The sequence below is a fragment of the Euleptes europaea genome, chromosome 14 (assembly GCF_029931775.1).
Source record: "Euleptes europaea isolate rEulEur1 chromosome 14, rEulEur1.hap1, whole genome shotgun sequence".
NCBI lineage: Eukaryota > Metazoa > Chordata > Lepidosauria > Squamata > Sphaerodactylidae > Euleptes > Euleptes europaea.
In genome coordinates this window covers 57,699,911-57,722,982 of record NC_079325.1, presented here as the reverse complement: position 1 = coordinate 57,722,982, position 23,072 = coordinate 57,699,911, and the positions used below count along the sequence as shown (strand labels likewise).

Here is a 23,072-nt window from a genome sequence, read left to right as displayed (position 1 = left end):
GGCGGGGTGGGGTGGGGGCAGCGGGCAGAGCAGTATTACCAAGATTCCCGCTCCCTGGAATATGGTGGGGGTGGTTGTTTTCTGCGTCTCCAAGAGATCCACGTCAGCTGGCAACCCAGTCTGCATCCATCATAATGACTGACATCTCACAGATGGGGTTTGCCCCCAGCCCGAGCTGCCTCATTCCTGCCTCCCCTCCTCTGTCTGCCAGGCCTCACGTATTGCTGCTTTCACCTTTTGTAAATGTGGCTCTCTTCTTCTCACCCCCCCCCCTCGCTGCTGCCCTCCAGCACGCGTGGTCTGACTCAGGCTCTCTCTAACTAGATCAGCATCCCAGTAAATTTGATCAGGACATTCAGGCGCAGGACACAAACTCGTGTTGAATGTCAGGACGAAGGCCTGAGGCGTGGAAGCCTGTTCTGGCAACGCACAAGTGCCTCTTGCTTTCGCAGAGCAGACGGAGGCCTCCCGCTCTCCCTCCTCTCCCCTTGGCCTCCTCCTCCAATTTAATTTAAATTGTACCCATCATGTCCCCGATTGTCGCTCCGAGGAGCGCTGCCTCCTCGAATCCCTTCTTTCGTGCATCAGGCCGAAGAGACGTGCCAGGCAGGTTTCTCTTGCTGGTTTTTGGTAATGCAGGGGCTACTCAGCTTCGTACCAGCATGAGATGCTTAAAGATTCAGCTTTCTCAAGGTCTCTGGGACAAACGTCTTAGAGAATTGATTTCAGGCCCTCGCAAGAGGAGTCTTATCTCCGACCAAGGCAGCTGGAAACATTTCTCCTTCCACCACAGGAGAACCCCCACACCTTCTCCCCATCACAAGACAATGCTTAGAGCGCATTTCTCAGGCAGAGAGGTTAAAAGCACACCATGCAAGAGTCTTTTTTCATTGTGCTGGTGTATCTTTCAGAACCGTGAGGCAGGCAGAAATTCAGCAGGTGCAGAAGTCTCATGTGTTTTGTCTTCAGATTTAGCTTGAAATGTTGTTTTAAGTTAAATATGGTGGCTACTCTAGCTCTGGAAAGGAAGGAAGGAAGGAAGGAAGGAAGGAAGGAAGGAAGGAAGGAAGGAAGGAAGGAAGGAAGGAAGGAAGGAAGGAAGGAAGGAAGGAAGGAAGGAAGCAACTTACTGCTGTTTTCTGAGACCAGAAACTGATGCTTTAAATGCATTGAGCAGTAAAGTACACAAAATCCCCCAACAGGCCAACGACCCAACCAGTGGGAGAGTCATTAAGGGGAAATTTTCCTATGAAGAAACAGCCTGTTTTCATGTACCTCTTTGAATGAAGGGACTCCAGAGTTCTCTTTCCAGTGGCTTTGGCAAAGTGCATTCTTGTTGTTGTTGGGGGGGGGGGTGTCAAAACAAAAATCCCTGAACCAAGTAGAAAATTTTCCATTTTACTTGCCTTTCCCTGGGGCTGCTGCTGATGTTCACTGGCATGAGAGGCCTTGCAAAGAACCCTGTGGTAATCCTTACCAATTTTATTTGAATGCTAAAAAGCGGTGGGATTCTGGTGTATTTAAAACAGATAGATGTGAACCACAGTGCCAGCTGCTCTGAGACATGTTCCACAGTACAGGTTCAAAAGGGAAATAGAACGAGGGAGGAGTGGGGGTGGAGGAACTGGAAGAGAACGAAGCCCCAGACTTCGACTGATGGGCTTCTGACTTCACAATATCAGAGGCTGGGAGTTGAGAGGGTGTAGGGAGGTGGGTGCCCTGACCTGGGTGGCCCAGGCTAGCCCGATCTCATCAGATCTTGTAAGCTCAAGATCGGCCCTGGTTAGTATTTGGATGGGAGACCACCAAGGAATACCAGGGTTGCTGTGCAGAGGAAGGCACTGTCAAACCTCCTCTGTTAGTCTCTTGCCATGAAAACCCCAAACTGGTCGCCGTAAGTCGGCTACGACTTGATGGCACTTTACACACACACAAAGGCTCCCCTAAACAAAACAGACTTACAAAGTTTGTGGAATATGAGAGCAAAGGTGCTTTTTCTGCAGTGCAGGGCTAACAACCAAAAAAGAAAAAGAAAAGCCCTGGAATGGACTGCTATGGACCAAACCTTGATGTGAGAGCGGAGGGTGAGGAGGAGCTGATGAACATGATCAGAGGGGCAGAGGCAGCACTTTGGGGGTTATTTATTTACTTTATATTCACACTTTCTCCACATTGGGGACCTAAAGCAGCTTATATTGTTCTCCTCTCCTCTGTCTTATCCTCACAACAACCCTGCCAGGCAGGTGAGGCTGAGCATGTGTGACTGGTCCAAGGGGATCTGAAGCCTCGTCTGACACTTGAACCACCACATCACGCTGGAGTCCCTGGCTACACAGGGCTTTACAGGCTCAAACCAGCGCCTGGAATAGTGCATGGAAGCAAAGAGGCACCTGGTGACATTGGTCTACAATGGGTGCCGTGTGCTTCCATCAGGGGGCGCCCAACCAAAGCCATGCTGCCACATTCTGAACCAATTGCAGTTTCCAGATTACAGTCAAAGGCAGCCCCATGTAAAGCACATCACAGTAGTCTAGTACTGAGGTTACAGTAGATCAGTGTGGCTAAACTGGACAAGTCAAGATAAAGGATCAATTTACATTGTTTTTGTGCCGCCAGGTCACACCTGACTTGTGGCAACCCCATAGGGCAGGGGTGTCAAACATGCGGCCCGCAGGCCGGATTTGGCCCCTGGAGGGCTTTTATCCGGCCCGCGGAGGCGAGACACCTGGTCCATGCGTGGCTGGGGAAGGAGTGGGGAAGGCTTATGCCCAGCAGCTGGCGGGGGTGGGAGTTTTGCCGCAGCCGCGATGGGCTGCGGGGCAGCTGGTGCAGCCAGGGGTGGGGAGGGAGGCTTTGCCGCGGCCGTGCTGGACCGCAGGGCAGCTGGCGGGGGGGGGGGAGTTTTGCTGCAGCCGCGCTGGGCTGCGGGGCAGCTGGCAAGGCCATGTGTGTGTGTGTGGGGGGGGGGGGAGGCTTTTCTCTTTTCTTCCTCGTTTTCTGTCACTCTCTCCCTTTCTTTCTTTCTTTCTTTCTTTCTTTCTTTCTTTCTTTCTTTCTTTCCCTCTCTCCCTCCCTCCCTTTCTTTCTTTCTTTCTTTCTTTCTTTCTTTCTTTCTTTCTTTCTTTCTTTCTTTCTTTCTTTCTTTCTCTCTTTCTCTCGTATTTATTTATTTATTTATTTATGTGCACATGGCCCGGCCCAACCAAGTGACATTTATGTCATATCCATCCCTCCTTACAAATGAGTTTGACAGCCCTGCCATAGGGTTTTCAAGACAAGAGACGTTCGGAAGTGGTTTGCCATTGCCATTCTTCTGTTTGTCTCTGGCAGCTCCTGTGATTCTCTTGAGCAGTGGGAATTAAATCGGCCAACCTGGATCCGTTTCATATTCTGGGAAGTTGATGCCAGCAGTTCAGTTCAGCAGCTTGCATTACCTTCAGAGCCTGCAGCGCCTTGCAGCTAGAAAGCACAGCTGTAAGAAATTCACTGTGTTTCCTGTGCCTCCTGTTGTCTCTTCCCACTTTTAGTATTTGTACTGAAATCTCTTTGGGGCAGAGACCTGACTCCACCACTTGGCTTATGTTTTTCTAATTTATATCTGCTCAGGAGGGAAATCTCTTTGGGGCCCATGGAAAGGCTTCTCAGGAGCGAGCGGCAGCTTCTTCTGCACATCCAGGAAAGGGGCTGGAGGGCCTCTGTCCTCTTGGGCAGTCCAGGCTGGCTGGCAAGAACGGCTGGCAAGAGGCAGTGCTGCCAGATGATCAATCTGAATTCATCCCCATGTCAGAGACTGTGTTTTTTAAACCTTCCTTTGCAGATCACAGGATTTTGGCGGCAGACACATTCTGCAGCAACCCCAGACATAGCCACTGCCCCATATCTAGTTTTAGGGGTGCCAAAACAACCCAGCCTTCCCCCTTCCACTCCCCCAGTGATCCTGCCAGTGGGAAAGAGCCCACAATCTCCCTAGCCCAGGGGTCCCCAACGTAGTGCCTGAGGGTCTATGCATGTGGCTCACTGCCACCTTTCCTGGTGCCCTTCAAGTGTTTTTAGAATGTGAGGGGACCAGGGGGGGGGGCTTTTGCCCAGCAGTGCTTCTTCTTCTTATTTTTTTTATTAGAAAAAACCAATGACAATAACAACAACTAAAAAAAAGCAGAATTACTGCCAGTCTTGGTAATTTAAAATACTATCTGTCTATCTATCTATCTATCTATCTATCTATCTATCTATCTATCCACACACACACACACACATAATAAAATAAGATCAAGTCTACCATGCTACAGCTTATTTCTATGTCTTCATATTCATCATTACGTCCTGACTGAGCGCAACACATTCCTCTTTCCCGCCCTTATTTATGAAATTCTCTATTTTACTTATTGTATGTGACCATACCGCATCCAATCTTATTGTATCTCTGTTTTTCTGATATGCTGTTAGCTTAATTAAAACATATATTTCTTTAACTTTAACCAGCCATTCCTCTATCTTTGGAATTGATTTTTGTTTCCAGTGACTGGCAAAGGTTGTTCTAGCCACAGTTATCATATGTAACACCATACAAAGTTGATCTTTAGCTAGATTAGGTACCAGATTTAACAAGAATATCTCAGGTTTACATGGAATATCAACATCCATTCCAACCATTAGACATTTCACTATTTCAGGCCAAAATGATATAGCTCTTTCACATTTCAACCACATGTGTATAAAATCTGCTTGTTTTCTATCACAGTACCAACAGCTGTCATTTTCTGATTTATGGATTTTACTTAGTCTAAGTGGGGTTATATACCACATATATACCATCTTTATTAGATTTTCTCTCATTTGCGTATTGACTGTAAAATCTAATCCCTTTGTGAAAATATGTTCCCATTCTTGGTCACTTAACGCTCTGTCTAAGTAAGTGTTCCATTTATCCCGTTATCCCGTTGTTTGATTTAATTTATCTTTAAGTATAATTGTATATATTTTTGAAGGTGGAGTTTTGTCTTGTAACATCAGCTTCTCTAACTCTGATTTATCTCTAATTTCGGATATGTCATTTTCTTTTAGGTTATTACAATATTTTTTTAATTTGTAAATATTCTAAAAATGTAATATTAATTTCTTTTTTATCCATAATTTTACATAAAGGTTCTAAATTATTATTTCTAATCCAATAATTACATTCATTCTGTTTATCTATCTTTATTCTATGTGGTAATTGGAATTCTGGGTTCTCAGCTAAGATATTCCATAAAAAGGAAGACATTGGGAAAATATCTGGAGCTAGTTTCTCTTAGCGCATCCCATTGCTTTAGAATGGTATTAATGCAATAACATCTTTGTTGTAGAAATTTTTCCTATAAGTTTTTTTAACCCAAAGCCATCTATTTAGCAGGAATTTAACAAAGTCCTGCTCAATTATGATATATGGTTCCTTTTCATCATTTACTACCCATGATTTTAACCACTTTATCCTAGCCACCTGATAATACGTTAATAAATTTGGCATACCTATTGCTCGTTTGCTTTTAATCTCATATAGGTTATTGTTTCTAAATCTATTCTTTTTATTTTGCCAGATGAATCTATTACAGATCTTTTGCCATTCTTCAATCATTTTTTCCGGTATGTCTACAAATAAGTTATTAAAAATAAAATAAAATTTTGGCAAGATAATCATTTTAATTAGGTTGACTCGGCCTAAGAGAGAAAAATCCAAAGGGAGCCATTTCTGAAAACAATCCTTCAGTTCTTTCGCCCAGCAGTGCTTCTGATTGGCTGTTGGAGGTTTGATTTAGCAGCGTTTTAAACACGTTGCTTTGCCAGCAGCTGCCATAACAGCACAAGGACCTTCACTGTGTGAATGAAGGAAAGCTGCAGAAGCTATTCTGTGGTTGCCTCTGCCTCCTGAAGCAGCCATTTTGTGCCAGCCCTGCACGCCCCCCTCTGTGTCAGAATGCCATAGGTGACTGCAGGCTCCAAAAGGTTGGGGACCCCGCCCTGCCCTAGCCAGACGCAAGGGGAAGGAGGAATCTCCAGGCCCCACATTCTGCTTCTTTACTGTGGTAGGTGGGGCTGCTGCTGCATGGGAGGAGATGCGACACCAGGGACCATTTTGCACAGAAAACTCCCTCTCCCCATGGGAGTGACGACCCAGAAAGTCTCCCTTCCCCCTCCGCCTAGGTTTTCCTGTCTGGCACAGGTTCCCTTGATTCTTGCACGCCTGGCAACGCTGCTGTGCTCCAGACACCCTCTGCCCCCTGCCCTGCCTGCTCCTGGCTAGCTCTGAGCTCCAGAGAGTACAGAAAGGGCTTCCTTTTGCTGCCTCAGCACTTCTCACACATCTGGCTAAATGAACCAGAAAGGTGACCCAGCCCAGAGCATCAGGTCTCTCAGGCCCAGCAAAAGCTGAACCAAGCGGGGCCCAGGAGCAGCTGTCTCTGACACCCAGTGAACGTCCACTGTCTTGTTTTGGATTGCTTTCTTTAGTTGCCACCCTAAGCTTGGTCAAGGTGCTCCAACTAGACCAAAAATGTCTGCTCACTACGGTTGCCGAAAAACCTGTTGCCTGGTATGTGGAACATCTATATCTGACCCTGTTCCTGAATAGGTGAAAGTGTCATTGTTGGACAGTTGCTGGAAGGATCTTTTTTTCCTGCCAGAACATCCCTAGTAGTTTATGCACCGTGTATTTCCTGGGCTGGACTCCTCCTGTCCTGCACACTCTGGCGCTCTTCCCTAGGAGCACTTCATCCATTTATTTATTTAGCGAATTATCTGCTGCCTCTCCAGAGACCTGCCTGAGTTGGCTCACAAGTAAAAACAATATCATAAATCATAAAAACAGCATGAATTATCAATATTAAAACAAGCCATTAAGGACACAGCTCAAAAGAAACACAGAGGAGCCTAAAACCTATCCAGCAAACAGACCATAAAACAGCTAAGAGACAAAAACCTGTTCGTTAAAAGCATGGGTAAAAAGAGATGTTTTGGCCTGGTGCCTAAGAAAGAGCAGGGGAGGTGCCAGGTGAGCCTCAAGGGGAAGGGCATTCCATAAGTGAGGCCACCACTGAAAAGGCCCTGTCTCTAGTTGCCACCTGACCTCACCTCTGAAGGGAGGTGCACAGAGAACAGGGCGAGGATTTTAACTGGTGGACTTGACAGTGCAGGAGAAGGCAGTCCTTTGAGTACCCAGCCCCAAAGCTGTGCAGGGCCTTAAATGTAAAAACCCAGGGCTTTGAATTATGCCCAGAAACAGACAAGCAGCCAGTGCAAATCTTTCAGCGCAGATCTTTCTCCAGCTGCCAGTTCAATATAGGCTTTACTTTCTCCGGTTTTTTATAGTTTCTGCTGCTCGGGGGCTCCGGGACTGACAGTCTCTTGGTTTCCACCCCTGAAGTACAGCTCCACGGTCCAGGTCCATCAGCTGGCTTATCCACCTTCACCCCCCAGAACTCCTCAGCTGCCCCCAACTGGTTCCTCTGCCACAGGTTTTGGCATCAGCCATACCTCCTATACCAGCAGAAGAATGGCAAGTCTGGCCCCGCTGCATCGAGGCTTCCTTTGGTGCTACAAATCTCCCTTCACTGTGAACCCTTGCTTCCAAGCTGGTCATCAAAATCCCAATTTGGCTGCTACCGGAACAGCTGCTGCATTTGTTCCTAGGGTTGCCAACTCTGGATTGGAAAGCGGCTGGAGATTCGGGATGTGGATAAGGTAGCCAGCTCCAGGTTGGGAAATACCTGGAGATTTTGGGGGTGGAGCCTGAGAAGGGCAAGGTTTGAAGAGGGTCTTCCAATGGGGTATATAATGCCATAGAGTCTCAGTCGCCTGGAAATCAGTTATAATAGTGGGAGATCTCCTGCCATCTCCAGTTGGCAACCCTACTACTGACTCATGGGCGGTTGGGAAATACCTGGAGATTTTGGGGGTGGAGCCCAAGAAGGGTGGGGTTTGGGAGGGGGGACTTTAAGGGGGTGTAATGCTATAGAGTCCATCTTCCAATGCCACCATTTTCTCCAATGTACTGATCCCTGTCGCCTGGAGATCAGTTGTAATCCCAGGAGATCTCCAGCCACCTCTTGGTGTTTGGCAACCCTAGATGTGGAGCCTAGGGAGGGTGGGGTTTAGGAAGGGGTTTAGGAAGCATGATACAGTGCCATAGAGTCCACCCTCCAAAGTATCCATTTCCTCCAGGAGAACTGATCTCTGTAGTCTGGAGATCAGTTGCAATTCTAGGAGATCTCCAGGCCCCTCTTGGGAGGTGGCCAACCCTAGCACCACAGTCCCTGTAGGAATCAGGCCTGCATGCATCTGGAAATTTAGCTGGGGTCGCCACATGACCTTCCCTCTTTTCTTCTCTTTGTGTACAAGCTGGTCTTGGCAAATCAAGAACAGGCTCCCCATCCTCACATGCCACATTCTTGGGACCCCCAGACTCTGTCGGGGACCAGATCCAAGGGGCTAGGACATAAATAGGTGAAAGGTCACCACCTGCTACTTATCCCTCCGTCCCAGGAGCCATGGCTGTAATGGTCACTAAGCAGCAATCAGATTACAGTAAGCAGATTGCTTGCATGACACCAGCTGGGAGCCTTTCCTCTCCACACCCTTAATGCCGAGACAAGCCTCAGACCCTTCAGGGTCTAAATTCGCCTGAGAAAAGGCCAGGTTGCTGTGATGGCTCAAACACCACTTGCTGCACTATGACATCAGTTCATTTGCCTAATTTCCTTCTTCTACATCAGTGGCACCCAGCCTGGGGGTACGGTTGCCAAACTCCAAGTGGTGGCTGAAGATCTCCTGCTATTACAACTGATTTCCAGGCGACAGAGATCAGTTCACCTGGAGAAAATGGCCGCTTTGGAAAGGGGACTCTATGGCATTATACCCTATTGGAGTCCCTCCCCTCCCTAAACCCCTCCCTCCTCAGGCTCCACCCCCCAAAATATCCAGGTATTTCCCAACCTGGAGCTGCAACCCTACCTGGGGGCAGGGACCCCTGGGGGGCTGCGGAGTTACTGCAAGGGGTTCACGAACCCATGTGCGCTCTAAGCATTGCCCTTTTGATCTTTTTGGCTTATGAATTTTCCTAATTGCCTTGACCTGGATGGCCCAGGCTAGCCTGGTCTCATCATATCTGGGAAGCTAATCAGGGTTGGCCCTCCTTAGCACTTGGATGGGAGACCACCAAGGAAGTCCAGGCTTGCCACACAGAGGCAGGCAATGGCAAACCACTTCTGAACATCTCACTTGACCTGGATGGCCCAGGCTAACCTGATCTGTTCAGATGTCGGAAGCTAAGCAGGGTCAGCCCTGGTCAGTACTTGGATGGGAGACATCCAAGGAATCCCAGGGTCGCTACACAGAGGCAGGCAATGGCAAACCTCCTCTGAACATCTGCTGCCCTGAAAACCCTGCAGGGTCCTCATAAGTCGGCTGTGACTCGATGGCACTTTCCACCACTGTTTTCTCCATCAATGAATACTAATAGCGCAACCACTATAATGCGGGGTGGGTGGAGTCTGTTTTGATATCAAAAAGGGATCCTCATCTCCAAAATGGTTGGGAACTTCTGCGCTACATGACTGGTGTACATGTGCGCTTTGATAAAATGCGATGTAAAAAGCCATCTTCTCCCTATGGCTGAATCAGCATTCTTTTCACTTTGTCTTTTAGTAACATGTATAGCAGTGACGTAAGACACAAAAGTACCGATACTAGATACAATGATAGCTACAATCTCACCAAGACTGCTTTTTTGTCAATCTCTTATACATGCCCATCAGTAATGTAGAAGGAGGGAAATTATGCAAAAGAACAAAAAAGCTGTAGCAAAAAACTGCGATTCAGTAATTATTTTAGACATTTTTCATATTGAGTAGAAAAGAAGAAGAAGAGTTGGTTTTTACATGCCGACCTTCTTTACCTTTTAAGGAGAACCAGACCAGCTTATAATCACCTTCCCTTCCCCTCCCTGCAACAGACACCTTGTGAGGTAGGTGAGGCTGAGAGAGTTCGGAGATAGGAGCAGACAATAAGAATGATGGTAGAAGATCCAGCATGGTGTAGTGGTTAAGAGACGTGGTTTGGAGCGGTGGACTCTGATCTGGAGAACCGGGTTTGATTCCCCACTCCTCCACATGAGAGGTGGAGGCTAATCTGGTGAACTGGATTTGTTTCCCCACTCCTACACACGAAGCCAGCTGGGTGACCTTGGGCAAGTCACAGTTCTATTAAGAGTTCTCTCAGCCCCACCTACCTCACAGGGTGTCTGTTGTGGGGAAGGGAAGGGAAGGTGATTGTAAACCGGTTTGAGTCTCCCTTAAGTGGTAGAGAAAGTCGGCATATAAAACCAACTCTTCTTCTTAATTATCAAGCCTGGGTAAAGGGAAGTGGTTTAGCCTGGCGTTTAAAAGAGAGTAGATAGGCCTCAAGGAAAAGGGCACCCCACAGGCAAGGTACCACCACCAAAAGAATCCCACCTCCCCTCTGATGGTGGGGCACAGAGTGCAGGGCTTGGGAGGAAGCTCTTGGTTGGTGGGCTGGACAGTATTGGAGGGGGTGGTCGTTTGAGCATCCTGACCCCAAGCTACTTAGCACTTTGAACTGTGCATGGAAACAGACAATCAGTGCAGATCTTTCAGCACACGAGTGAAATGCAGGGGGAAAGGGAGGCGACCTCTGACAGTCGGAAACGGCATGCATAATCAACACAAAGGCCCAAAGTAATCGGAGGGGTGACAGCAAGGGAAGCAGCCATGCATAAAAGACCTATGTGTTTTGCTGATGGTTGAAAAGCAACAACCCTCAGTCTTACTTTTCGTAGGTTCACATGGACAATCACCTGTCTCCATCCAAAGGATGGACCAACCCTTCACAAGTGTTTGGATTGGCATTCCCCCACCCCACCCCTAGGCATTTCTTCTTGTTGCAATTGGCTGTCTTTATGCTCTCTCTTTATACAACAAAATACATAAAAACCACTATTTATTTGAATATTGAGATTCTTTTGACTCTAGTATAAGTTGCCTGGAGAAGCATCTTGGAGAGCTTTTAGTGATGGCAATTTATGTTTTTAAAATAAAGTTTTAGGAAACGGTCTGGGAATGTAGGGGAAAGTCCCTGGGAACTGTACAAAATTCCTCCCTCCTCATTTCCACTGCAGGGAAACTGGGGTTGCCAACTCCAGGTGGGGCCTGGAGATCTGCTGGAATTACAACAGTTCTCTAGACAACACAGGTCAGTATCCTAAGAGAAAATGGCTGCTTTGGAGGGTGTGGCACTATATCTCATTGAGGTCCCTCCCCTACCCAAATTCTGCCCTCCACAATGCTTCACCCACAAATCTCCAGAAATTTCCCAACCTGGAGCTGGCAACCCTAACCTGGAAATCCAGTCGCCCTTCGTGCTGCTTCTTGCTGCCTGTGTGCTTAACCTTTCCCTCCACTTGCTGCTTTCCCACCACAACTTTCTCTTCCCGCTATTCTTCTCCCCCGGCCAAGGTTCCAGATGTCTGTCTGCCGTGCCACACAGGGAGAAGAAACATTGGAGGGGGTGTTGCAAGAGCAAAATGGCCCACGCGGGAAGACTGAATCTGGCTCTAGCCAGACCTGCCACTTCTCTGCCACAAATCGCTTTGCAGTGGAGGAGAAGGACTGGGAGTTCCGAGGAAAGCGTGGGCCACCGAACAAATATTTCCAGCCGAAATGTCAGCCTAGCCTTTTATGGGTAAAGATGGTAAACAAAGATGGCACGTCTGCCATTTTCATCAGCTGCTGAGTCGGCTCTTGGAGGCTGCGTCTTCTCAGGAGCCTTGAACCCTGGCACATCTCGAAGGAGCGATCGATGGGATGGCTGGTGGAGAAGGCCCTCCCCAGCTTCCTGATGTGAGGAGGGGGGGAGCAACACAGGACAGGCGCACAACACTTTGCAGGTAAACAGCCTCCTTTCTGGCCTGCTGCTCTCCAGAAACATTACGAGGGCATTAAAAAAATCCATCCAGTCCAGTTCAATTCCCATTGATAATGTACATGGACAATTAGAGCCAATTAAGGAGAGGCAGAGAGCGACAAGTGTTTGCATTAGGGAAGGGGAGGAGGGGCCAGAGGGAGGGTCAATGCAGCAATCCAATTTCCCAGCCACTAAATGTAATTAAAGGGTATTACTTACCCAGTTTGCCCAGGAGGGCCAGCATATAAATGGGGGAAGCCAAGAGCTTTCTATTTCAAGGATGCAAACCATAGGGAGGCGGCAGTGGCCGAGGCCTTCCTGTCCACCTTTCAAGCTCCGAGAAGTGGCGTCCGTGTATATCACCATGCTTTCAGTCTTCCTGGTCATCTTGGTTGTTGCCCTGCAAGGCACGGTTCCCCAAGAGAACAACTTCCCATACAGAGTGCCCCTGGATCCGCAAGGCATTGTCGAGCTCTCCTGGAACATCAGCTACCACCAGGAAGAGGTGCATTTCCAGATCTTGCTCAAAGAGTTGAAGTTTGGGCTCCTGTTCGGCATGTCAGACCGAGGTGACTTCGAGAACGCGGACCTGGCTGTCCTCTGGAGTGACGGATCCCAATCCTATTTTGCTGTAAGTAAGTTGTCACGTCTTTAATCCTTGGGGTGAATTGGCCTCTAATTTGAACACGTCCTGGAGGCTATTTGGCTGGGAGCACCCAGGAAATGTGATATAAAGAATAATTTAGCATTTGATATCAACTGTGAAGGAAGGTTCCTTTTAAAGGGCTGGATACTCTAGGGTTTTGGCCAAATCATATCCACATTGAAAAATTCAGTGGGTGTAAAATGTACTGTCTCTGGGGTCCTACAGTGAGCTCCCACATACTAGAGTCTATGGGTGTTGGGCAGAATTGGGACCCAGAACCATTTTTTTTTAATGAGGTAAAAATTTACCAAGATGTGTGGTATTGTCCAATTGACTGAAGCTGCACTGAAAATTGCTTCTGCTAGTGTAAGGTGGTGCCACTCCTGTTTCAAACATGGAATTTATTTGAAAGATTTCGATATATGTAGACTGCCACCATCCCTAATTTTAAAAATTGCTTTAACCTCCCTCAAAATGTTGATGGGCTCCCCATCTTAAGTTTACATTGATGAGGCAATGCTAGCTAAGATGCAAAAGGATATAGAGCAGGGGTGAGCGGCTAGAGACCCCTGGGCCAAATCTGGCTCCTCCTGCCAGTCTGCAGCCCAGGAGTGTCTGGAGGGAGGGAAGGCTGCGGCCGTGGGATTCCCTGGAGTCAGGACAGGGGTGGCCCACAGCCTCCATCTCCACCTCTAAATGGCCCCTATAAAAATAGTGCTGAGCCTGGATATGAAGCAGCTCCTTACAGAGGAAACACCACTCCCCCGGATCCTCTGCCCAAGTCCTGCTGAGAGCCAGTCTCTGGAGTGGCAGAGGCCAAGAAACATCTTTGGGCTTTATTTTAGTTAGTGACAAGGATGACAAAGGAGGTAGATTTTGAGGAGTTCCACAAGCAAAACGAAATTGGTTCTGAGGGATAATTTAAAAAACAACAGCCGTCAAACTTGTTTATGAATGTTAGGACTAAAATAGTGACTTTTAGACCATTGATCTACTCAGTTCAGTATTTTATCCCACTCTCCTTGCCATCCTTAGCATGGGGGGGGGGGGACATTCGAATAAGGAGAAAATGCATGGGAACTTTTGTAAGCAAAACTGAGAGAGGCTTTCTCCTGACAAATTCATCTGCTGAGGAGAATGCTCAAGAGAAAAGGGCAACAAATACTCTGCCCAGCTTCAATGTGAGCCCAGTTCCAGTGGCAGATGCTTTTGTGGGCCAGCACTAGGGTTGCCAGGTCCCTCTTTGCCACTGGCGGGAGGTTTTTGGGGCGGAGCCTGAGGAGGGTGGGGTTTGGGAAGGGGAGGGACTTCAATGCCATAGAGTCCAATTGCCAAAGTGGCCATTTTCTCCAGGGGAACTGATCTTTATCGGCTGGAGATCAGTTGAAATAGCAGGAGATCTTCTGCTACTACCTGGAGGTTGGCAACCCTAGCCAGCACGCCCTTTGCTAGGGGGCACAGTGGAGGCTGGTCCTCAAAAACTGTTCTCCAGTTAATATGAAACGTTGTCCCAGTGACAATCCAGATGAGCTGGGCAGACTCCCTGCAACACAGGCTACGTTGTCACCATATGGCAATATTGTGCATATGGCACCATATTGTGCATTCACACATGCATGTAACTGCTTAATGCTGCATTACTTGCATGCGTGTAAGGCCACTTTTTTGTGGGATGTGCCCTCCGGATCACACTGATCTTGTGAGTATGTATATATGGAGAGGAGAAATTTCAGAATTCTCGCTCCAGGCACTGCTAACAGTGCAACCCTCTGAAGAGTTATGACCTTCGGAGGCCATTGACATCAGTGGGTTTAGAAGGGTGTAACTCTGTTTGGGATTGCACTGTAAGACAGTCGCTGGACTGGGGGTGGGGATCAGGGAGTTTACCGTGTCCTGGTGGGGCCCTGCCTCCTTCGATAGCTGATCATACCTTTCCTTGTGAAGGTATCCATCTGCTCCATGTTGAGCACCGGAGGCCCAGCAATTTTCCATTGTGATTTTAAAAAAAAGAAGAAAAAGAAGAGAGATAAATTTAAAACAGTTAATAATTAAATATCATCCCTCTTGGGATGAGATATCTCCAGGCCAGAAGGCTGAGCTTGGCTTAGAGTTGTTAAAATGTAAGATGGAGAGAAAGACACCCAATTATAGCCTCTCCCTCTGTCACCTTGTCCAGACACCCTGTCACAATTCCCACTTTGGCATAATTAAAAGATGGATAAAGAGGCTTTGTAAAAAACTGTGCTCTGGGATGACTTTTCCAATTAATTACCTGCTAATCGCTAGCATGGGGGACCTGAATGTTGGTCTTTCTGAAAAAGCAATGATTTGAAAAGAAGCAGGTCTCCAGGAATGTTTCTAGTCCAGATCCCTCTGTCTCCCTCCCTCCCTCTTTCTGGGGATGGATATCACAGAATGAAAAGGCTTGACCTGGATTCCCATGTATGTCTAGGGGCGGAGAGTTCCATAGGCCTTGTCACTTCAAGCTTCCTAGCGCTACAGTCAGACTGAAGTCCTACTTAATTCACTTCTAGCTATCAATTTTTTATCCTGTTCTTCCTCCAGTGAGCTCAAGCAAGCTACATATCTCTCCCTCGCCCTTCATATCCAGGGGCAAAACCAGGGGTGGGGGGAGCGGGGCCTGCCCAGTCAGCGTGGTGTAATGGTTAAGAGCCGTGGACTGTAATCTGGAGTGGGGTTTGATTCCCCACTCTTCCACATGAGCAGCAGACTCTAATCTGATGAACTGGGTTGGTTTCTCCACTCCTCCACATGAAGCCACCTTGGGCCAGTCACAGTTCTCTCCGAACTCTCTCATCCTCACCTACCTCATGAGGTGTCTGTTGTAGGGAGAGGAAGGGAAGGAGATTGTAAGACGGTTTGATTCTCCTTAAAAGGTAGAGAAAATTGGTATATAAAAACCAACTCTTCTTCTCAAGCCCCCTCCAGGATTACCCGGTGGAGATAATGTCCCTCCCCCACCCCCCAGGCTGCCAGGTAGCATCACGCAGCTGCTCAGGTTGTCCAGTTCAGTCAGTCCTGTTTGTCTTTTTAGCAATTTAGCAAGTTTAGCAACTCAACAAGTCTAAAAAGGCACATGACTGGTTTGCTTGTTTGTTTATGTAAAGATAAGAGGGAGAAGAGGCCTTCAGTGGATAATACTTAGGGTTGCCAGCTCTGGGTTGGGAAATAAAAAGATAAAGGTAAAAGTCCCCTGTGCAAGCACTGGGTCATTCCTGACCCATGGGGAGACGTCACATCCCGACGTTTTCTAGGCAGACTTTGTTTGCGGGGTGGTTTGCCAGTGCCTTCCCCAGTCATCTTCCCTTTACCCACAGCAAGCTGGGTACTCATTTGACCGACCTCGGAAGGATGCAAGGCTGAGTCAACCTTGAGCCGGCTGCCTGAAACTGACTTCTGTCAAGATCGAACTCAGGTCATGAGCAGAGCTTTTGACTGCAGTACTGCAGCTTAACACTCTGCGCCACGGGGCTCCTGGGTTGGGAAATACCTGGAGGTTTTTGAGGCGGAGCCTGAGGAGGGTCGATTTGGGGAGGGGAGGGACTTCAATGCCATAGAGCCCAATTGCCAAAACAGCTGTTTTCTCCAGAGGAACTGATCTCTATTCCCTGGAGATCAATTGTAATAGCGGGAGATCTCCAGCCACCACGTGGAGGTTGGCAACCCTAATAATACTGTCTGTGGTGAAACAATAGCAGGGAAGAAAGAGCCTGAAGGGGAGGGAAAGGCCATCCAGCAATCAGGAGGCCGCAGTTGCCTGCAATACACACTCTGATGTAAGTAGGGTTACCAACCTCCAGGTACTATCTGGAGATCTCCTGTTATTACAACTGATCTCCAGCTGATAGAGATGAGTTTACCTGGACAAAATGGCCGCTTTGGCAATTGGACTCTATGGCAATGAAGTCCCTCCCTTCCCCAAACCCCGCCCTCCTCAGGCTTTGCCCCAAAAACCTCCCGCTGGTGACGAAGAGGGACCTGGCAACCCTAGATGTAGGTAATGGATCAAGAGAATGATGGCTGGCCTTTGCAGATTGGATAGTAATAATTGCAATATTACTGTGTCCCAATGGGCCACAGTAATATTGCAATTATTACTATGGTCCCACCTCCCTTTTGTCTTTACTTATGGGTGGAGGGTGAAAAACTGGTTGCCTAAAGATGGCACAGTTATTCTATCACGTAGGCCCTTCTTTTAGTAAAGAAATAGTCACATTCTATTTTATATTTAGCCTGATGTGTTTGGGAGGTGCAAAAGATATTGGAAATTGTGTGTGGGGGGTGGGTGGGGAGGTGAGCAGAGGACTGTGGCCCAAATGGTGGAAGTTTACTTGATTTTGGTATCCTGGGACCTGTGTAAGAGAAAAAGAAGTTGAGATGGGAATATTTCTCTCTTTTCTCTTTAGCCAAGTTTGTTTCTCTCTGAGAGCCAACGTGGTATAGTGGTTAAGAGCGGCAGACTATAATCTGGAGAAACAGGTTCGATTCCCCAGTGCTCCACATGAAACCTGCTGGGTGACGTTGGGCCAGTCACAGTTCTCTCTAAACCCTCTCAGCCCCACCTACCTCACAAGGGGTCTGTTGTGGGGAGAGGAACGGAAGGTGATTGTAAGCCGGTTTGAGACTTCTTACGGTAGAGAAAAGCAGGGTATAAAAACCAACTCTTCTTTCTCTTCTGTGCATCTGTACATTGGCAGGGGGGGCGGGGGGCGGGGAGACAAACCTGATTGTGAGGGTCTCTGTGTCTCTGACTCTGTGTCTCTGCTTTCCATCACCTGCTTTGTTATCAGTGAACTCATAAAAGCAGTTCACACCTTCTGGTCCCAGGCGCCCGGCCTGATTGCCCCAAGTATCTCCCCCCCGCTGTTCTTCCTGTCAGTACTCCCTCAGGCCGATGCGGCCTTGGAAGTGTGATAGCTTCAGCAGACTTCCTGGGACTCGTTTGATGTTTTGTATTATGCCAAGCTTGTAACTTCCCATAACAATAAGTGTGAACCCCAGTGCCCCAGTGCCCTGGAGTCAATATATTCTGTAAACCCGATAAGCCCCTCACTTGCAACTTTCTACCTGTGCCTGTCTCATCTCCTGATGTCTTCAATAAATCCTTTGTTTCTGTATCAACGCCTGAGCAATTGATTTGGAGAATTGGACTCAGAGAGGGGGAACTCTCACATTAAGTTGCAAGTCCTGCCTCTCGGACTGCAGCTGTACCTGTTGGGACAGAATGTCAGCCGACGAGGAAACCACCCCTACCCCAGAGGTACCGGAGGAACCAGAGGTGCCGGAGAAACCGGACCCCAAGGAGGAGGGCGCCAAGCCAAAGATACCTAGGGGTCCCATCCCCGACCAGGGCCGGGAAGGACGCCCTCGGGGATTCTTCAACAACTGGCTGGACTCTCCCAAAGGTTGGTCTCTCTCACGGACTGCGGCGAAGGAGCGCCGGTTGGCCTTCCCCAGTACGGGACTCGAAGGGGATCCGGCACGCAAGGAGGCCGTAATGGAGGAGGAACGGCGGCAGTGGCAGGAGGACCGCCAAGCTATGCAGGAGCAGATGGAGACCATGCAGCGTGTGATGGGTGAGATGGCAGCGGCCCTCGATGCACTGAAAGTGCAACCGCCCGCCGGCAATCCCCCGGACGGGGCGCCGGCAGCTCCTCCCGCACCTCCCAGCCTCCCGTCCCGTCGGGACCTGAAAGTCACGTATGACGGTTCAGGGGACCAGTTGACCTTTTTTATGGTCCAAGTGGACATTTTTATGCGAGAACAAGGTCGGACCTTCACCTCCGAGGAGTCCCGGGTGCAGTACGTGGCTTCCTTACTGCAAGGGGAGGCGGCCGCCTGGATGGTGTTGCAGTATGAACTCCGCTCGCCGGTGCTGCGAACCCTGGACGAGTTTATGGTAGCACTCCGAAACCGCTTTGAGGACCCGACTCTGGGTGAGCGGGCTAAAGCCTCCCTGATGCAACTGCGCCAAGGGACCAAGTCGGTGGCGCAGTATGCAAGTGAGTTCCAGTCACTGGCTAGCCGAATTCTGGACTGGAGTGAGGCCACTCTGGTACAGTGTTTCAGGGAGAGTCTCAACCCGGACCTCCAACATTGGGCCTTCATGCAAGGGAACCCCCCGGATGTGGAAGGTTGGGTTCGCCACGCCGCGGACATTGAGAATCGTAAACAACTCCTGAATTTGTCTAAGCAGCGCATCGGACGAGACCCGAGACCCCGGAGTGACCGGGGCCGAGACTTCCGACTGGGAGGGAGCGGGGGTCCCTCGGCCGCTGAACGTCGCAAGCGTTTTGAGACCGGTGTCTGCCTGACCTGCGGGGGAAAGGGACACTTTGCGTCGCAATGCCCCTCTCGTTCGGGTCGTCCCAACCCCCCTCGCCAAGCCCCGACCGAACCGCAGAAGGCGGCTGCCGAGGACCAGCCCCGCCGCAGAAGTGGACCACCGGGCCGACGTTCCGGCGCACCCTCCGCTCTCCATGCGCGCCCCCAGGATGTGGTCTCCACCTCTACAGGCCCAACGGGGTCCCGGATTACAAGTACTACTTTTGATTCGGACGGATCCCCGAACGCCACCACTCCATCCCCCTCTTCCAGCGAAGAGGAAGAGTGGGAACAGCCGGCAAAAAACGCCGTCGGTCTGCTGTAGAGGGGGCTCCGCAGCAGACCGCCCCTGTCGTTGTGCAAGGAGCTCCACCGATGGTAAGCGCCCAAGAGGACAATGTGTATGTGCGTGTTCACCTGTCCCTACCCAAAGGGGGTCCCAGTTTAGAATTCCCCGCTTTGGTTGACTCGGGGTGTGCCCGCACCATGATTAGTGAGGAAGCTGCCAAGAAACTGGGAGTCAGGCGCAAGCGGCTCCCGGGACCCCTCCGCTTTTCCCAAATGGACGGGAGCGATTTTAAACGGGGCCCGGTGACCCACAGAACTGCAGCCGTGATTATGTCTGTGGGGGAACATTGGGAACGCTTGTATTTTACCATCGCCCCTATTGTAACCCCTGTGGTGTTAGGGATGAACTGGCTACGGGGACACAACCCCTCCATCGACTGGGTTAAACGGGTACTCTCGTTTCCCGAAAACCCCTGTGGGTTACATGACAAGGAACGGGTACTCAGGACTCCGGCCGCCGCATTGGTAGGGTCCCCCACCCCAGCCTCCGTTCCTCCTCAACTGCCCACCGAATACTCGCAGTTTGCGGATGTCTTTGATGTTAGAGAATGTGACGAACTACCTCCCCACAGAGAAACGGACTGTGCCATCGAAATTGTGGGGGAAGGCAAGCTGTCTAAAGGGAAGGTCTATCCCATGAGCCCTAGTGAGAAGGCGGTGTTACGGGACTATCTGGATGCCAACTTGGCGAGGGGTTTCATACGCCCTTCCAAGGCTCCTTATTCGGCCCCAGCCTTCTTTGTGAAGAAAAAGACGGGAGATCTAAGACTGTGTATTGACTTTCGTAGGCTAAACGCAGTCACCCAGTCTAACGCTTACCCTCTCCCTCTTATTCCCGACCTTCTAGCACAATTAAAGGAGGGCCGAATCTTCACCAAACTGGACTTGGTGGAAGCATACCACCGCATTCGCATTAAAGAAGAAGACGAACCCAAAACGGCCTTTTCCAGCTGTTTTGGAATGTTTGAATACCTAGTCATGCCGTTCGGACTTTCGGGGGCTCCCAGTGTTTTTATGCAATTGATTAATGAAGTTTTACATGATTTGCTGTTTCGGGGGGTGGTGGTATTTCTCGATGACATCCTTATTTACTCTGAAACCATGGAAGAACATGTGCGTCTGGTTCGAGACGTGCTCCAGCGGCTGCGGGAGCACAAACTGTATGCTAAAGTGTCCAAATGTGAATTCCACCAACCTTCCATTACTTTCCTTGGGTACGTGATTTCCCACCAGGGTTTGGAAATGGACCCCGCTAAGGTCCAAGCGGTGCGGGATTGGGAAACCCCCACTACCCGCCGCCAACTTCAGCAGTTTTTGGGGTTCGCCAACTTTTACCGCAACTTCATTCCTAACTTTGCCCAAGTTGCGCTTCCCCTTACTGCCCTGTTGCGTACCAAAGACAAGGGGGCTAGCGCCGCGCTTCCCTCAGCCCGTTTGCAGTGGTCCCCCCAGTGCCAGCAGGCTTTTGAACGTTTAAAGCTACTTTTTTCGTCCGAACCCGTTTTAGCTCACCCTGATTGCACTAAGCCTTTTGTGGTGCAAGTGGATGCCTCGGACGTGGCCATGGGCGGGGCCCTATTGCAAAGGGATGTAGGGGGGCGGTTGCGGCCGTGTGCCTACTTCTCCAAAAAGTTTTCCCAGTCCGAAATCAACTGGGCTATTTGGGAGAAGGAGGCGGCAGCGGTCAAACATGCCCTCACCATATGGAGGCACTTCTTAGAAGGGGCCGAACTGCCATTTGAGGTGTGTACCGATCACAAGAATCTTGAGGCTCTCAAGGGAGCTAGAAAGCTCAACGCCAAACAGATTCGGTGGGCCCAATTTTTCGCCAAATTCCGGTTCACCCTCAAACATGTTCCTGGCAAAGAAAATGCCTTAGCCGATGCTCTGTCACGACTTCCCCAGTATCGCAATGATTTCGATCGCCCGGTCGACTCCCTGTTCACTCCCGAGCAGCGAGGGGAGGTCCCAAGCTTAGCCGTCACAACCCGGTCCCAAACCCATCAACCAGGGACCCCCCCCCTACGCTCAAGGGTATCCCGGAAGCCTTCCAACAGCGGCTCCGGAACGCCTCCTTACAGGAGGAGGAGCACCATCTCCTCCCCACTGGCATGGAACGAACGAACACCTGGTGGGTACAAGGGGGAAAGCTATATGTCCCATCTTCCCTTCGCAAAGAGGTGTTGGGACTTGTACATGGTGCCAGGTTAGCGGGTCATTTCGGCTTCATAAAGACCCTTCACCTGGTTAGGAGGCAATTCTGGTGGCCCGGTATGAGGTCCGATGTGGAACTGTATGTGCGCAGCTGCCCCACTTGCGCCACAGCTAAGAAACGGATGGGAAAACCCCCCGGACTTCTCAAACCGCTTGAGAACCCCTCCCGTCCCTGGGAAGTCATAGCCATGGATTTTATCACCGACCTACCTCCCAGTCGGGGAAAGACGGTTCTTTGGGTAATCACGGACCTTTTTTCCAAACAGGTCCATTTCGTTCCATGTGCGGGTCTTCCTTCGGCCCAGGGCTTGGCTAAACTATTTGTCACGCACGTCCTCAGGCTACACTCGATCCCTAGAAAGGTCCTCTCCGACCGGGGGGTCCAGTTTGTAGCCAAATTCTGGCGAGCCTTCTTAAAATTGATGGGGGTGGAGGAACAGGGCCTTTCTACCGCCTATCACCCCCAGACTGATGGTCAAACTGAACGTGTAAACGCGGTGGTAGAATGTTATTTGCGTTGCTATGTGAATTTCCACCAAGACGACTGGGTCGACCTGCTGCCATTTGCCGAATATGCGTACAACAATGCGCCCCATTCCTCTACCGGCTTTAGTCCCTTCCAAGTAGTGTACGGGACGGAATTTGGTCCTTTCGGTTCCGCCCCCGTCACGCCAGATCTCCAGTCCACCCCCGATCTTCAGGAGTGGATTCAGGTAGTTAAATCTACCTGGCCGTGGCTGCTCAAAAACCTTGAGAGGGCAAAAAACAAGTACAAGGAACAGGCGGACAAACACCGGTCTCCGGGATGGGAACTTAAGGTGGGGGAGCAAGTTTATCTGTCCACCAAAAACCTCCGCTCTCTTCGTCCCTGCAAAAAACTCAGCGACCGTTATGTGGGACCTTTCCCCATTACCAGGGTGATCAACGAGGTTACCGTGGAACTAGACCTCCCAAAGACCCTCAAGGGAGTCCATCCCGTCTTTCATATAAGCCTCCTCAAACCCTATGTGGCAGCTCCCCAGTTCCACCCCCCTCCCGAACACGAGATTCCTACCGTGGTGGGAGGGGATACCCATTTGGAAGTATCCAAGGTTTTAGATTCCAAATGGAAGAAGGGAAAACTGTATTACTTTGTTCGTTGGAAAAACCTTGGGTCCGCGCACGACGAGTGGGTGGCCGCACCCCACATGGCGGCCCCTCGCTTGGTCCGAGAATTCCACCTCGCTTATCCCGATAAGCCTCGTCCTCTCGAGGACGCGGGAGGGGGGCCTTAAGGGGGGCAGAATGTGAGGGTCTCTGTGTCTCTGACTCTGTGTCTCTGCTTTCCATCACCTGCTTTGTTATCAGTGAACTCATAAAAGCAGTTCACACCTTCTGGTCCCAGGCGCCCGGCCTGATTGCCCCAAGTATCTCCCCCCCGCTGTTCTTCCTGTCAGTACTCCCTCAGGCCGATGCGGCCTTGGAAGTGTGATAGCTTCAGCAGACTTCCTGGGACTCGTTTGATGTTTTGTATTATGCCAAGCTTGTAACTTCCCATAACAATAAGTGTGAACCCCAGTGCCCCAGT

General features: G+C 49.8%; 1 protein-coding gene across 1 annotated transcript in view; it reads left to right on the top strand.

Moving 5' to 3' along the window:
- The first annotated feature begins 12,232 nt into the window (after positions 1–12,232).
- Positions 12,233–23,072, top strand: part of DBH (dopamine beta-hydroxylase) — a 61,155-nt gene continuing 50,315 nt past the window's right edge. The window contains exon 1 of the mRNA XM_056860190.1: positions 12,233–12,583. Within this exon, the coding sequence (XP_056716168.1) occupies positions 12,233–12,583 (351 nt within the window). The remainder of the gene's footprint in view (positions 12,584–23,072) is intronic.